Source organism: Octopus bimaculoides, chromosome 10 (assembly GCF_046866305.1).
Source record: "Octopus bimaculoides isolate indiv1 chromosome 10, ASM4686630v1, whole genome shotgun sequence".
NCBI lineage: Eukaryota > Metazoa > Mollusca > Cephalopoda > Octopoda > Octopodidae > Octopus > Octopus bimaculoides.
The window spans coordinates 88,634,168-88,650,801 of record NC_142937.1 but is presented as its reverse complement, the minus strand read 5'-3'; the positions used below and the strand labels follow the sequence as shown (position 1 = coordinate 88,650,801).

The 16,634-nt window shown below is 34.7% G+C and overlaps 1 protein-coding gene across 1 annotated transcript; it reads right to left on the bottom strand.

Moving 5' to 3' along the window:
* Positions 1-306: 306 nt before the first annotated feature.
* LOC149133802 (nucleoredoxin-like protein 2) lies at positions 307-16,406 on the bottom strand. Its single transcript, XM_089358984.1, has 3 exons — positions 16,272-16,406; positions 2,198-2,489; positions 307-602 (listed from the first exon to the last, which is right to left on the bottom strand). Exons 2-3 carry the CDS (start codon positions 2,479-2,481, stop codon positions 434-436), a joined length of 453 nt encoding a protein of 150 aa, XP_089215110.1. The 5' UTR covers positions 2,482-2,489; positions 16,272-16,406; the 3' UTR covers positions 307-433.
* Between the last annotated feature and the right edge of the window lie 228 nt (positions 16,407-16,634).

Here is a 16,634-nt window from a genome sequence, read left to right as displayed (position 1 = left end):
ATATATATATATATATATATATATATATATATATATATATATATATATATATATATATATATATATATATATATATATATATATATATATATTCATTCCACTTAAAGGCAAACTGATAGCCGATTGAATCACAATGCAAGGAAGCATTTATCAAATCTTTTATCACACTTTCCATTATTCATTAGGATAAACAATATTTTTTTTTTAATTATTAAAATAACAAACAAAAAGTCCCTAACACAAACGTCAAAAAGCAAAACACAAACAGCAACCAAAACAAAATGAAATAACGCTTATAGACTCCTAGTTTTTGTGAATTTTTCTGTCTTTTGTTTTTATTCCACATGAAAAAAAAAAAGATAAAATTGTAAAATAGTACATTCTATATGAAAGTCCGTCTGTTTTTCAGTAAACAAGAATCATGTCTGTGAATTTATTTCCCTTTAATTTGTTTCATTTCCTTGTTTTCTTTCCACTTCTTAAGAACAGCTGCTTCGAGTTCCTGACAGTCTTCTCGCCCGTTTTTTGTAATCACTTCACTTTTCTTGTTTAGTATAATTAATTTAGGAATTCCAGCTACATCGAATTTCTTTCGCAGTTCGCTGTTGAAGGGAAAGGGTAAAAGGCAGAATAAATGAAAGGAAAGTAGAAACTATAAGAACATGCCCTGCTGAATTTGTAATCGATATTTTGAGATTTTGACTGAAATTTGCTTATTGATTCGAGATATGTGTACATCTGTGATTCTATCTCATACTATTTCATACATAAATACATATATATATATATATATATATATATATATATATATATATACATCATTTTTGACGGAAGAGGCCGTCTATATATCTATGTGTGTATGCGCGCGCGTGTGTGTGTGTATGAGTATATATATATATATATATATATATATATATATATATATATATATATAGATAGATAGATAGATAGATAGATAGATAGATAGATAGATAGATAGATAGACAGGGATATATTTTATATGTTTATTCTGCATAATATATATTACATGTACATACATTAACTATGCATAAAAATGTATATGGATATATATACGTATGTATGTATACATACAAATATATTACACACACACACACACACACACACACACACACACACACACACACATATATATATATATATATATATATATATATATATATATATATATATATATACGCGCAATCATGATTGTGTGGTCAGAAGCTTGCTTCCCAACCACATGGTCCCGGGTTTACTCTCACTGCGTGGCACCTTGAGCAAGTATCTTCTACCATACCCTTGGGCCGACCAAAGTTTTGTGAGTGGATTCGGTAGACAGAAACTGAAAGAAGTCCGTTGTATATGTATATATATATATATATATATATATATATATATATATATATATATATATATATATATATATTCATGTGTGTGTCTTCGTTTGTCCCCCACCATCACCCTCGCTTGACAACCGATGTTGGTGTGATGATGGCAAAGGAGACCGACAGAATAAGTACCAGGCCTACAAAGAATAAGTCGTAGGGTTGATTTCTTCGACTAGAACCCTTCAAGGTGGCGCTCCAGCATTGCCGCAGTGAAATGACTGAAACGTGTAAAAGAATAAATGAATGTGTGTGTGTGTGTGTGTGTGTGTGTGTGTGTGTGTGTGTGTGTGTGTTTGTGTGTGTGTGTGTGTCTGTGTGTGTGTGTGTGTGTGTGCGTGCGTGTATGCATATTTATGTTGTAAAGATATATATTTACGTATAAATGTATATATGTATATGTGTATGTACGTATGTGTATGTATATATATATATATATATATATATATATATATATATATATATATATATATATATATATATATTAATATATTCAATAATATGTATGTATGTATTTATAAATAACAAAATCTAATAAGGCTATATTAAATGATATACAAGTTAAATTCTTGATATGTTGAAATTATCTCCACCTCAGTAGCATATAAAGTAAATGCTTAGTTGTAATTGTAGCCATCCACGCATGAAAACGTGACACAAAAATTAAGGACTTCACAGAACTGGCACGCCATTAACAAACAAACGACGTGATGGTCTGGTGACAAGCAAACAGCTGCGGCACGTATTTCTGATTCAATAGGTGTCACGAGCGCAGTAGCTGAACTACCTTGTTTCCAGCAAAACATACTTACTCAATTAAAGCTTCGCCGTATTCCATATATAACCAGTTTCCATGATTACATTTATAATATGTCATTGCATCTTCTTTGCTATGGTCAAACGGTAGAAAAACCACTTCAAATTCATCTCCTTCAAGTTCTTCATAGATTTCCTTAAGTCTTAACGTAAACTGACGACAAGGAGGACACCAGCTGGCGCTGAAATATACGCCAACAATCTTGTTTTTCAAGGCGGATTCTACGTCGACCTTTGATTCACCTCGAAAGACCGATTGTCCTCTGAATATGTCAGCCATCACGCTTTCTGAAAGGCAAATTTAAAATGAAATAATTAGGAACTAGCAATAACTATAATAGTTTAAAATTTCAGGTATCCTTGAGTTAAAGAAGAGCGAAGCTAATTAAAAATGTCTTCTGAAATCCCAAACAATATCAAATTTTAAAGAGAATTCTAATAATAAAAGTTATTTAATGAAAAACACATGACGAACAGAAGAATAAACAAACGATTCGAGTTTGTTTACAGAATTAAACAAAAATATAGATTTAACGTGCAAAAAAGTACAAGTTGAAAAACAGTTCAATACAAAATCAAAATCTAGAATGCTTTCCGATTACTGACCAACAAATATGCAAATAAGAAATATGGGTAAGATTTAAGAAAAAGAAATGGTAGTGATAGAAACTACGAATAAGGATAATCTAAAGGTAGAAATAACATGAAAATAGAAAATCATCTTATGAACCCCAGAAAGTATCTCCCAAAATTATATCAACGAATAATCAACCATAAACAATATAAAAGGCAAGCCTGGCCATGACAGGTGAAATGAAAACAGACACAAACACAAACATCACCAAATTAAAGAAAACTATATCGCCGCAGCTACAGCAGTAAGTTCTCCTTAGATCTACGGTTACAAACAAATCAAAACCTGAGCAAATGGTAATAAATACACAGTAAAAGATAGTAAATACAAGACAAAAATTATTACTGAATTCTTATATATCTGTGTACGTATGTATTCATGCATGCATGTATGTATGTATGTATGTATGTATGTATGTATGTATGTATGTATGGAGGGAGGGAGGGAGGGAGGGAGGGAGGGAGTGATAGACGGGTGGATAAGTGGATAGATGAATGGATGGGTGGATAGATGGACGCGCAGAGGGACGGGTTGATGGAGATTAGTCTCTCATCTACTTAATTTTAAGGGGTCAATAAACAGACACTGTTTAGTCTGTTGCTTGTTTCAGTCATTGAATGGCAGCCACACTGGAGCAAGGCATTGTACGGTCTGTTAATCAAATGAACTCAAGCTTTTATTTTAAGTTTGGTATTTATTCAATTTATTACTTTTGCCTAACCTCTAAGTTGTGGGTACATAAACAAACCAGCATAAATACACACACGCCTGCGCGCACACACACACACACACACACACACACACACACACACACACATGTTAGTGTGTGTGTGTGTGTGTGCGTGTGTGTGTGTGTGTGTGTGTACAACAGATTTATCACAGTTTCTGTTTGCCAGATTCACTCCACAGGCATTGGTCAGCCCTGGATTATAGTAAAAGACACTCGTCCAATGTCCCACGTAGTGGGATCTAACACGAAACGCCGTGGCTGCAAAGCAAACTTCTTTAACACAACCATGCCTGCGCCTATAAATCCCTGTCGGATTGTCAGTTATAATGTAGAGTTAGTTCATAATAAAATTGTTTAGCGAAACTCGAATGCAATTGTTACCAGTTGTGCTAAGAATTGCTGAGTTAACGCATCCATTTTGGGACATACATTGAAAGGTTGATGTTAAGCCAACGAGAAAGCCCCAACGTGGTTATTGAACCCTTTAAAATCGCATGATACTGTCTTAGAAACGCATAAGTACATTCGATAATGTAGTTCATGATACAGCAGGCTGAAACAAAGCAGAAAAATCGAAAAATCGATTGACTCCATGCGGAGATTTCTTGATAGAATTCGTTATAGATTAATGGTTGTGAAATTTGGTACTCTAACCGATTACTTATTACTGTAAACCATTTAACAAATACTGCAAACATTATACGTGCAGAAAGCAACGTTGATGTTGCTTGTAAGATAACATCAATAAACTAAAATGTCAAACATAGACATATACATGTAAGAACATGAAAGTTTATCTCGTTATATAAAACCAGGAATAAACGTTAAGAGATTGCTGATAGAGAAGATGTATATACTACAACGAACACGTCAGTGTCTATCGTAAGTAGATTTAACTCACGCGCAACACACACACACACACACACACACACACACACACACACACACACACACAGGTACAAAGACACTCCGGGTTAATATCCCATGCGTATTAATATAAAAACAGCGAATACTGGATATAGCAAAGAATGAAAGACAAGACAAAGGAAACCAAAAGATAAAATGGGAGAGAAAGAATATATAATTTGAATACACATTATAAAAAAGATACACAATAACACATATATGTATATACACATATAGTTACATAAGCATATATATATACTGTGCATGTATACGTGTATACACTACATATACAAATATTACTTACATGAATACATACATACATACATACATACATACATACAGTCATACATATATTCATTACGGCCGATCTTACCAATCGGTTTCGCACTAGGAGTTCAACAGAGTGTTAGGTAAAAGTCCGATTGTGTAACCCGGCGTTCTTCAGAGAAGAGTGAATGCCAACTGTTCTCCAAAGATTTCCTGAGGAAGAAGTCCTAACCCTGAAACACTGAAATGTAAGGTAAAACTATCAACTTGTTTTAGTCTATAAATTGCATTGTTTTGTCTTTTAAAAAATATAATTACACACGTGCGCGCGCGTGTGTATAGGAGATCATATGAACACTTACTGTTCTCTGGTAGGGTCACATTAAGTAGACCCACGAGAAAAGGTTTGCAAATGCCAGGAGTCAACAGAGCAGTGCAGAAATCGGGGATGGCAGGGACATTGCGAGGAAGTGGGAGTGGGCTGCCGAGCTTTATGTGGGACGTTCATTCTGCAGGGACCTGAGTGGGTTTCGAGGTACTGGTGTACCAAAGAGACCTGAGTGGGTTTCGAGGTACTGGTGTACCAAAGAGAAGAGCTATAAACTCCATCATTGAAACTGTAGAGAAAGCCATTAGTTGGCCATCATCAAAATCTCAAGGAGGGCATAAAGTGATGGCGACGTGAAACGCGTGGCCGTGTATGCCTATAAGGTTATGCATGTCAACTATCTGAAGTCACATGAAAGATCAATTATATGCAGCATATTGCCATCTTTCCTCCTCGACGAAGAAACTCAGAGACGGCAATAATCTGTGAAGATGGAGCAATCACCACACACACACACACACACACACACACACACATATTGAGACAGAGAGTAAAAGAGAGAGAGAGAGAGAGAGAGAGATAGTCGTATACTCATAATTGTAAACAGAAATATAGAAGAAAGAATCTCGAAAATAATCGACATCTTAGAATGTTTGACTCTAAGCAAATTTCACATCACATTCAAAGATCACAATGTAATTTATTTGTAATCATAAATGCAGTTTCATTACCTCTTGGGAAACGTGTCAGGAAATTTATAGCAAAAACATCAAAGATTTTATCAAAGTGAGATCATTTGTATTAAATTATGTAATGTTAATAATACCGTAAGTAGTTCGACGGTGTTAATGCTAAACAATATTGCCAATTTGTACAATTTGATGTAACAAGATGCTATCTTCCATAACTGAACCTAGACAGAAAGCCTTAGCTTTCGGTAATAATTTCGTACTAATTGCTAAATCCTACATCGCAATCATTATGCATGCAATGAAATCCATTATGTTCGTTAACTCATTTTGAACTAAAAAAAAGATCGGAGATGAAAATTCGGATTACTTCATGGGTTCACAAGAATTATACAAAATCACTGGTATTTATGCTTTGAACAGTCGTTAAAAAAAATTCCGAAGCTTTCAAGGTAGTTCGACAGAAATGAGGGCCGTTTGTCTCACTTAATGTGAAAGGTCACTGATCAGATAGATTTAGAAAAGACCACATACAGGTTTTTCTCTTAAAATCGAGTTTAAAGATTACTTTTGACGGTTAGTGTAGTTAAATATTTTTGCAGTACTTTAAATTTCAATACGAATTTCACGCTTATAGAAAACCAAATGAATTGTTATATAATATAAATAGAATACGAAACCAACATACTTAATAAACTTTGTATTGGCATATTTTTCCTTATCTTCATTCGACAGCCTTTCACATTATTATAACCAGACTCTTCGTAATAGTGGTTTCACAGATAAAATTCCACTATACAGTACAAATTTTTTTGTGTAAAAATAAGCTCATTCTATAATTTAGTGTTCATTCTAGCTAAAATTCCAGTTAGCTCTTTGGTAAATATTTCTTAAATTCATTTTCGTTTCGCAGTAAACCATATATATTATGAAGTTTTAATTTCAAATGCTGTCAAAATTACATATTTTTGTCGCACGAACTTCGAAAGTTGCTCCACCAATTTCAATATCGAAGTACATCTCCAGCGTTAGAAGCTGTACAAAGGCAATAATAATAATAATAATAATAATAATAATAATAATGAACTTCTACTTTTCTTAGAAAATGATAATGTTAAAATCTACTATGGAACTTTAACAGAGAGACTACGTGATGGCGTATAATGTAGCTGACATCATTTTCCATGACAAAAATTACTGTAGCATACTAATTATCGTGATTGCAATGCCAAATGATTATAATGTTGAAGAGAAGCAAGTTGAATATATAAGAAATTATACCGACCTGACTACTGAACTAAAAACATTAAGGTAGTTAAGGAATGCGTCTATCAGTCCATCCGTATTTGGTGCATGTTGAGTGATAGACGACCATTTGTGTAAGAATATTGACAAATTACTATAAGAATAAAGATACGGTCGAAACATGTTAAGACATTCTCACCAAAAAAAAAAAAAAAAAGTTGTAAGGCTTCAGCATTTCTTTGCATGTTCTTTCGCGTTGTATCTATTTCTTGTGCCAGGAAAGGAAAGTGTATATAACGCAAAGCATAAAGTAAGATGATGAAGAGGACAACAAATAGGAGGAGGATGCGATGATGATGATGATGATGGTGGTAGTGATGGTGATGATAATGATGATGTTGATGATGATGATGATGATGATGATGATGATGATGATGATGATGATGATGATTTGTATTATTGCCACGTGGGCATCCGATGAACTGCTTACAATTAGTGATGGATATGTAAAAACGGTGAAGAGAAAGAAAGAAGGCCAGTGCTGAGAAATTTAAGTATATATTGTATCCAGTATTACTGAAAAAAAAAAACCCATTATCTTTAAGAAAGAGTATTCGCACTCGTATGTGTGTGTGTGTGTATATGTGCGTATGGTTGCATATGTATATTCATACCTACACAAATGCATACACATACATACGTAATAAATACATATATATATATATATATATATATAGATAGATAGATAGATAGATAGATAGATAGATAGATAGATAGATAGATAGATACATAGATAGATATATGTATATATATATATATATATATATATATATATATATATATATATATATATATATATATATATATATATGAATGCATGTATATATGTGTACAGGCATATATGTATATATGTAAGCATGTATGTATCTATGTATGTATACAGCAGGTAGACCCATTTTTAACAAAGACAATATTTAAGAATTCCCCCGGTCATCAGCATACATACATACATCATGCATAAAACTTATCATAAGAAGCAACAAATGAAGCTAACAAGATCGTAAATCTTCTTGGACAGAATTAGTAGAAACCGAAATGAATGCTCAGAGGAGGTTGACGTATGGAAGGAAACTAATCGATTCATAAGCACAGCTTGATACATGCTGAAAGAACATTAAATCTAGAACGTTCTGTTAATCTGCAGAAAGGGATAAATTAAGGAATGAGTCAGCGCTTATTGAATTTGTCAATTGTAAAGAGAAAATTACTGGAACAGAAGAGAACGCAGAAAGAAATTTTCGTATTATATACCCGTTTAAATTTTTATTTTGATATTTTTAGGTTTCCTCTTTATCGTACAACTTGGAATATTCGTGAAAGCAATATTTAAGAAGATTATGTTGTTGACATGATGTCGTCTGTTGAGATATAATTTGTGCCGTATAATTCTTTTTAGTTGACTAATAAACATCTCCTTGTGATAGGTTATGCCAAAAACATCTTTATATATATGAGTTGTAATTTGAAAAAACCAATTTGAATGTCTTATAACAACTTCGCAATTGGAAATGAAAGAAAATGGAAAGTCCTTTCGGACTGGAGTTGCTATGCAGTAGGAGTGAACCATCTACTTCAATTACTGCTACCCATTTGCTTGGCAGACGTTCAGACCATCATTTAAAGATGTTTTTGTTAAATATCGTTATTGCTTTTGTTGAATAAAATTTGTTGAAAGGAAGCCGCAATAATTATGCACCAACTCAACGCTATTTATGAATATTAAACGGCGATACACACACACACACACACACACACATTATTATTATTATTATTATTATTATTATTATTATTATTTTATGTTTGACTTTTGTTTTGCATTTGTACAAGTTGGATCCAAGTCTCACCCAGAGACCTCAAGAGACAACAAGTTAGAAGTTCATGTAGGTGTTATGCCTAGGGTACCATATATTTGGATTTGTACAGTTTTGTTCAAGTGAATGTTTAAGAAACCATAAGAAAATTATGTTTGCTTTAAAATTTGAGATCACATAGACAGTATTTTACGTAGGATATGGGCAGTTCCCATGAGCACTATCTTTTGGACATCAGCCATTTTGGGGTTTCCTGGTATCTGAGCTAGGTAGTAATCAGCCCGTTTCGCTGTCATTCCCAGGGCACCTATGACAATAGGTATTGTTTTCGTCTTCAGATTCCACATTTTGCTAATTTCTATTTCAAGATCTTTATATTTGCTCAGTTTTTGGTAGGTCTTGACAGATACGTTTATATCAATTGGGACAGTCATATCAATGAGGAGGCATGATTTTTGTCTGAAGTCTTTCAGTATGATGTCTGGCCTATTTGCGTCTATCTTTCTGTCAGTTTGAATGGTGAAGTTCCAGAGGAGTGCAATGTGATCATTTTCAAGTACTGGGGGTGGTTTGTGTTCCCACCAGTTTTTATCATGGGGCAAGTCCAGGTTTTTGCATATTACCCAGTGAATATATTGTGCAGCTCTATCATGCCTGTTGAGATACTCTGTAGGCGCAAGCAGACTGCACATGGAGACAACATGATCGATGGTCTCATTTTGTTGTTGGCATATACGACATAATGGGGAGCTGCCGTTCTTTAATATGTTGGCCTGGTAGTTCTTTGTAGGTAGGCATTGATCTTGGGCTGCTATGATAAACCCCTCTGTTTCTGATTTCAATCCAGAGGCCATTAACCATTGGTGGGTAAGGGCTTTGTCAATATCTGCATTATTCGCTCTCTTTGGGTATTTGCCATTGAGAGGTTTTCCATGCCATTTTTCAGTCATAATAGCTAAGGCAGCAATTTTAGCACGGGTTTTCAAGCGCTTAGCTTTTTCTGTAGGTGTTTCTAGTTCGTCTAATTCTTGAATTTGTTGCAATTGGAATTCACTTAGATATTCCTTTGCCTGTTTTGTTACTGAGTAAGATGCTTTCTTGCTTTCATATTTTAAGACAAGTTTTAGCATCCAGTCCTCAGAGTTTTTCATATAGGTGTCTAGGCCAATTGTGGCTACCTTCATTGATAATGCCAGCTGTAGTAGTCCTCGACCTCCCTCTTTTCTTGGCAGATAAAGACGTTCTATATCTGCCTTAGGGTGGTGCATTCTATGCATTGTCAACAGTTTTCGTATTTTTCTGTCAACATTACATATTTCAGTAATTGACCAGTTAACGATGTTGAAACTGTAAGTCACGACTGGTATGGCTAGAGCATTGATCGCTTCGATCCTGTTTCTCGCGTTCAGCTCTGTCTTCAGTATTGCTCTCACCCTGCGATAACATTCTCTTCTGATCCTTTCCCTCATCACTGAGTGCTTGATATTGTCCCCTTCAATTACCCCTAGGTATTTATAGCTCTCCGCTGGTTCTAACTCTTTTATGACATTTTGCTGGTCAAGGTTCACATTAGATGTATTTGTCATTTTTCCTTTGATAAAGATAGCTTTTGCACATTTATCAAGGCCAAATTGCATCCTGATGTCATCACTGAATTGTTTAACAATCGCTAGTAGGCCTTTGAGTTGTTGGTCATTTTTTGCAAAGAGCTTTAAATCATCCATGTAAATGAGATGATTTATATTTTTATCAAATATTTTATAACCATACTGTGCATCATTGAGCAATTTTGAGAGCGGTATTAGGGCTAGACAGAAGAGGAGTGGTGATAGTGAGTCACCCTGGAAAATGCCACATGAAATTCTTACATCTCCAGCATTTAGAGATTCATTGTCATTGTTCAACATCAGTGTGGTTCTCCATGATCTCATACTTACAGATAAAAAGTTTCGCAGAGTAGGAGCTATTTTATACATTTCCAGACATTTCCTAATCCAGCTATGTGGTAGGCTATCAAAGGCCTTTTTATAGTCTATCCAGGCTATTGACAAGTTTTTGTGTCGCTTGTGACAATCTTCTAAGATCATTATTATTATTATTATTATTATTATTATTAATACACTCAGTAACAGCAAGGTTGATAAAGAAAAATAATGATGATGGATTTGAATCCCGCGAGGTTTCACCGAATTTTTGCACCACGTGACTTTATTGTAGAGAATGCATCTACTATTTGGATAAACTCATATTTTCTCTTATTTAATTTTCTGGTTGATGACTGCTCAAACTGCACGTCTACGAAGGCAGCTCGTAGAGCTTTATATATCCAAATAGACCATGGTAAGATTTGAAATCAGAATACCAAGAACCAGAACAAATACCAAAAAGCATCTACTGTGACTTTCTTATCACGAACAGATAAAAATAAAAGCTGAATTCAGTGGTATTTGAACTCAGAGAGCAATGAGTCGGAATAAATACTTCAAGGTCTTTTATTCGCCGATCTAACAACCCTGCCATTAGCTTCGTTAGACGTCAAGCGATTAATGTAATTTAATACAATTATTTGTCAAAATACACCAAGAATACATTTTCAAGCACAAAATCAACGGGAGTGAACAAGGAACGAGTATTCATGCTACACAAATTCCTGTAATATGTAAACAAACTGAATTATAATGAAAAATAAAGCACTGCAAGTCATTTAGATTAACATACAATGTATCATACCCGGACAACAGCATGGCAAAGGTAATCGTGCCTTATGGTGTAAATGTTTCAGCTGCGGACTATAGCCCTAATATGATAACGCGTCTTTCCATAACACTGTGATTGTATTGATTGCGCTATGGTCGTAATCATTGCCATCATATCAGGGATTTGTTACAAAGAAAACCACTGATATATGTTTCAATATTGTCTGAACTAGATCTGCCTTTATTTCCTTCCACATAAATTCTTATAAGAGAGGAGCCAGCATTTCACTGTTTGTCCCACTCATTCGTTTAAACCAGCGCTTTCAATTTTCCCACTAACGCTCCACGTAGTTCGTATTTACTCCTCTTATTGGATTCACGAAATTGTAGAAATGATTTATTACTCAGTAAATGCATGCAAGATTAACAGGAATATTTACAATAGCATTATATTCAGGTTGTATATCAATGTATTTTCCGATTCCATCTAATAGAAATCGCCTGATTATAGGAAACAAAATATTGGTTGAATGATTGTGAACAACAAAAATAAAGTTTTTTATAGTAGGTTTAATATTCATTTATCCTAAGGCGGCGCGCTGGCAGAATCGTTGGCACGCAAAATACCAAATGGCATTTCGTCCGTCTCTACGTTCTGAGCTCTAAATCCACTACTGATCATATATTTTTACTCTGCAGTCAGTAGTGAGTTCTTTATTCAGAGTCCTGTATAAGTACACAAAGCTAAACAGGAAAGCAATTTGATCTGTGTTTGTATAGATATATGTATCGTTTTACAAAGTATTATTTATAACTTCATCTACTTCGAGTTCTACAGATAAATATGAATTATTTCACGCTCTCTTGAAGTTTCTAAATTCTTACGACATATATACATACATACATACATACATACATACATACATATATATATATATATATATATATATATATATATATATATAGTTTTCGGGAAAATAACCAAGTTTCAAGAACTCATCGATGAAAATCCACTATCACATGTAGAAAAATTAACGAGTAAAAGCACAATAAATGAATATAATATAAAACAAAGTAAATATCCTAAGATAAAGATAATATTATCTTTATCTTATGATATTTACTTTGTTTTATATTATACTCATTTATTGTGCTTTTAATTGTTAATTTTTCTATATGTGATAGTGGATTTTCATCGATGAGTTCTTGAAACTTGGTTATTTTCCCTAAAACTATATATTTTATCTATATTTTATCTATAAAGCTCAATTTAATTTTGATTTTTTATAAGTTGATTTTAATTGAGTTTTTACCTATAATTTTGGATTTTGTCCCTAATATTATCATATATATATATATATATATATATATAGGCAACTTACTTCTCTGCGTTTCCCGTCGGAATCAGCTCATTTTCTTTCAGCTCCGCATTCAAATCTCTCATAAATCACATTCTACCGTTTTTATGTAAAAAAAAATAATAAACAGGAGGCGCATTGTATAACGTAGTCCTTGGTACATTATGCCTGAATCAAAGACACAATAGTGTCACTTACCATAAGCTAAGCAACAGCAACAACTATACCACCACTATCTCACTTCTACTTTGGGTCAGCTCATTAGCTTGTCATGGTCTTTATCAACCTTTCAGTTTTCCGAGATAAACCTTATTTTCTTCACATCCCAAATCTAGGCTTTCAGTCAGTTACATAATCTACTGCTGTATCCCTTGGCTCATACCCTCATCATTATCAATGTTGCTGCTGTTGGTGATGGTATTGTTGTTATTGTTGCACAACTCCAGACTAAGACCGGTCTTACAGACCTATGATCGAAGGCATTCCTACTTTAACCATTTTTTTCAAGTTCAGTATCTCAAAGAAGAAAAGTTAGTCTAAATATTCGTTCTTTTCTAAGACGGTAGAGCACGACGTAAGAGAGACTTGGGTGCTATTTCTAGAAGGTTGCACAACCACTTAGTAGCTTCCTATTTAGCCCGTGGCTAATTTCATTAAATTCACTTTAAGGTACTTAGTTTTGTCACTCATTATTCTGCGTTCGAATCCTGTGGAGGTCAACTTGACTTTTCCTGATTTTGCATACGTCAACTAAATCTGTGACAGTGTCAGCAATGGATTTGTGTGAAACCTACAAAAGAAAAGATCTGACCGTTTAGGCAAGTGACCATCACCTAAGAATAAGATGTAACGTCCTTGTGGAATAGAGTTGCATCCTGGTTGACCTCATTATAAGATTATCATAAGATGATTTCATTTCACTTACACTGCTAACCTTACGTTTAGATGGTAAAAGCATAAAAAAGAAACCCCTGGATATTACTGCCTCGAGTCCTACAACCAGTTGCCTGGTTTCCATGGCGTATAAGTAACCGACATCACCGAGATCACAACACCCTCCCCTTGAACGGGACGCCAGTCGGTCGCAGGGTTGCTTATTTTTATTGCAGTGTAAACTGAAATGATGGGAAATGAAGTGCTTTCCTCAAGAACACAACGCATCACCTAGTCCGGGAATCGAAAGCACGATCGCGCAATTATGCGTGCAGCATCCTTACCACTAGGCCAAAGCATGAACACCGGGGAATCCTATTTCGTCCGCTATCATATTACTACACACACACACACACACGCACAAACGAACGAACAAACAAACAAACCAGCTTCTTTTTCCGTTTCGTAAATTTTATAAAGCCCAAACATACAATAATTGTCTGTTTCGCTCGTCCTATGGGTCACTGTAAGCTTTATTATACTCCGTCTATCACATTTTAAAAACGTATATATGATTATTCTGTTATTTCATTTATTAAATTAAACCTTTCAGGATTAATCCACGTGAAACCACAAATATGAAAATGTTCAAATTGAAATTCAGATCTTGGATTGAAATCTCATTATTACATGAAAGTTTATATCAAATTATTTCTTTATATCAAATTAGTTATTTCACAGAATCTCTAACAATTCTTTATCGTTTCTCCTTTGTATGCATTTATCCTACTTGGAGGTTGGATAATTATAAAAGGAATTATCATCATAATCATCATCATCATCATCATCATCATTATTATTGTTATTATTATTATTATTATTATTATTGAAGGCGGCTGGCTGGCAGGGTCGTTAGCACGCCGGGCAAAATATTTAGCTGTATTACGCCCGTCGCTAAGTTCCGAGTTCAAATTCCGCCGAGGTAGACTTTGCCTTTGATCCTTTCGGGGATCGATAAATTAAGTACCAGTTGAGGACTGGTGTCGATGTGACTGACTTAATCTCCTCCTACAAGAGCAGCGCATGCCATCAAAGTGACACAAAATACTCACCATGACTACCCGTCTTATAAGTGTACTCTAAGCACATGCATCACAGCCATCTGTGCACGACACTGCGATCTCATAACAATATAAACAGAAGTGGACCTTGCAGGTAGGGCCCAATTAGAACTTTCTTCGGGTTGAGTAGCTCATCCTGCTCAAAAGGTCCTTCAATAAGGTTGAATGAAACAGCCATGTTTCCAGAGATGAATTATTTAAACCTCAAAGAATTCCTCAGAGATGCACATATCGTCAGCCACCAAGGGACATGCTCAACTGGTTAAGGTCAAACAACTGACAAGCAAATCTGTGGTATTGAGCAGAATATTTGCTATATTCCATCCTTTATATCAAGACAAAACAATGTACATGATAACACTTCCAGTCAGTTAAGATCAGTAGTCATGCGAGCCAATGCCTGGTACTGCATCAGGGCATTTATTATCATTATTATTATTATTATTATAGGTGAAACAGAGCAGTTGAGCAAGTTAGAGTGATGCAATAGTGACCATATCATCATCAACATCATCAACATAATTAACATCATCATCATCGTCGTCGTCGTCGTCGTCATCATCATCATCTTCATCATCATCCTCATCATCATCATCATTGTTCTAAGTTCAAATCGACCTCTGATCAACATTGTCATTCTTTTGGGGCCCAGTAAAACAAAAACATGGTTGTGTGTAACTGAGAAGTACGCTTCGCTTCCCAGTCAGTTGCATCTAGGTTCAATCGCGCCGCACGGCGCCTTGAGCAAGAGTCTTCTGGCATAGTTTTAGACCTTGTGAGTGGAACGTGTGTGTATTTCGGCAAAAAATATAAATAGGAAATCAAATATGCAAATATTCGTTTGGTTATAAATAAACCTAGAAAATATGCAAATATTCGTTTGGATATAAATAAACCTAGAAAATATGCAAATATTCGTTTGGATATAAATAAACCTAGAAAATCGTGTTAATCGTGTTTTTCAAACGAAGTCCCTTGAGCTGTTAATTCCGAATCAAGTTACAGACACTCTCCTGTCATTGACTTCGTCAGAAATGCAGTGAGCCAGTGACTGGGCGTGGACACTATAATGAACGACGCTATTGTTCATTATTTGTGATATTACATAAATATATAAGTATAAAAATACTGGGTTCAGTTTATATTCTGATGGTGCAAAGCTAGGGGTGAATGAAATTATAATAGAGACAAAGAGCAATAGCGACCGCAGTAACAACAACAACAACAATAACATGAAGAATTAGAACAATAGTAAGCGAGTAAGAATGGTATAAATGACAGGTTATCGAGAGAAAAGGCGTTTGGAAAGATAGTAAATGAAAATGTAAGAAAAATGCTGGAGGACTACTCACGGCGACGGAATTTTTCACAATGAAACACGTTGATCCCGGGCAAGTGACAGGCAGTTTTTATACTGGCTTGGTGGGGTGGAGAGGGGATGTGAGAACAACAACAAAAACATGAATAATAAAAACAACACCACCACCAACAACAACTACTACTACTACTACTACTACTACTACTACTACTACTACTACTACTACTACTACTACGGCAACATTAGACACAGCAGTAATTACAATAGCAAAAAAAAAGGCGATAGCAACAACAAACATTACTATGTTACAGTTACCACGAGATTTGTCACTACTAATGCTACTGCTACTGCTGCTGCTTCATCAGTTTGCTCTCACCCCACCCCTCGCTCCCACTAC

Coding starts and splice junctions, on each gene's coding strand:
- LOC149133802 (XM_089358984.1), bottom strand. CDS start 2,481: ATGGCTGACATATTCAGAGGACAATCGGTCTTTCGAGGTGAATCAAAG. Junction 603..2,197: donor TACGGCGAAGCTTTAATTGA/GTAAGTATGTTT, acceptor TCCCTTCAACAG/CGAACTGCGAAAGAAATTCG.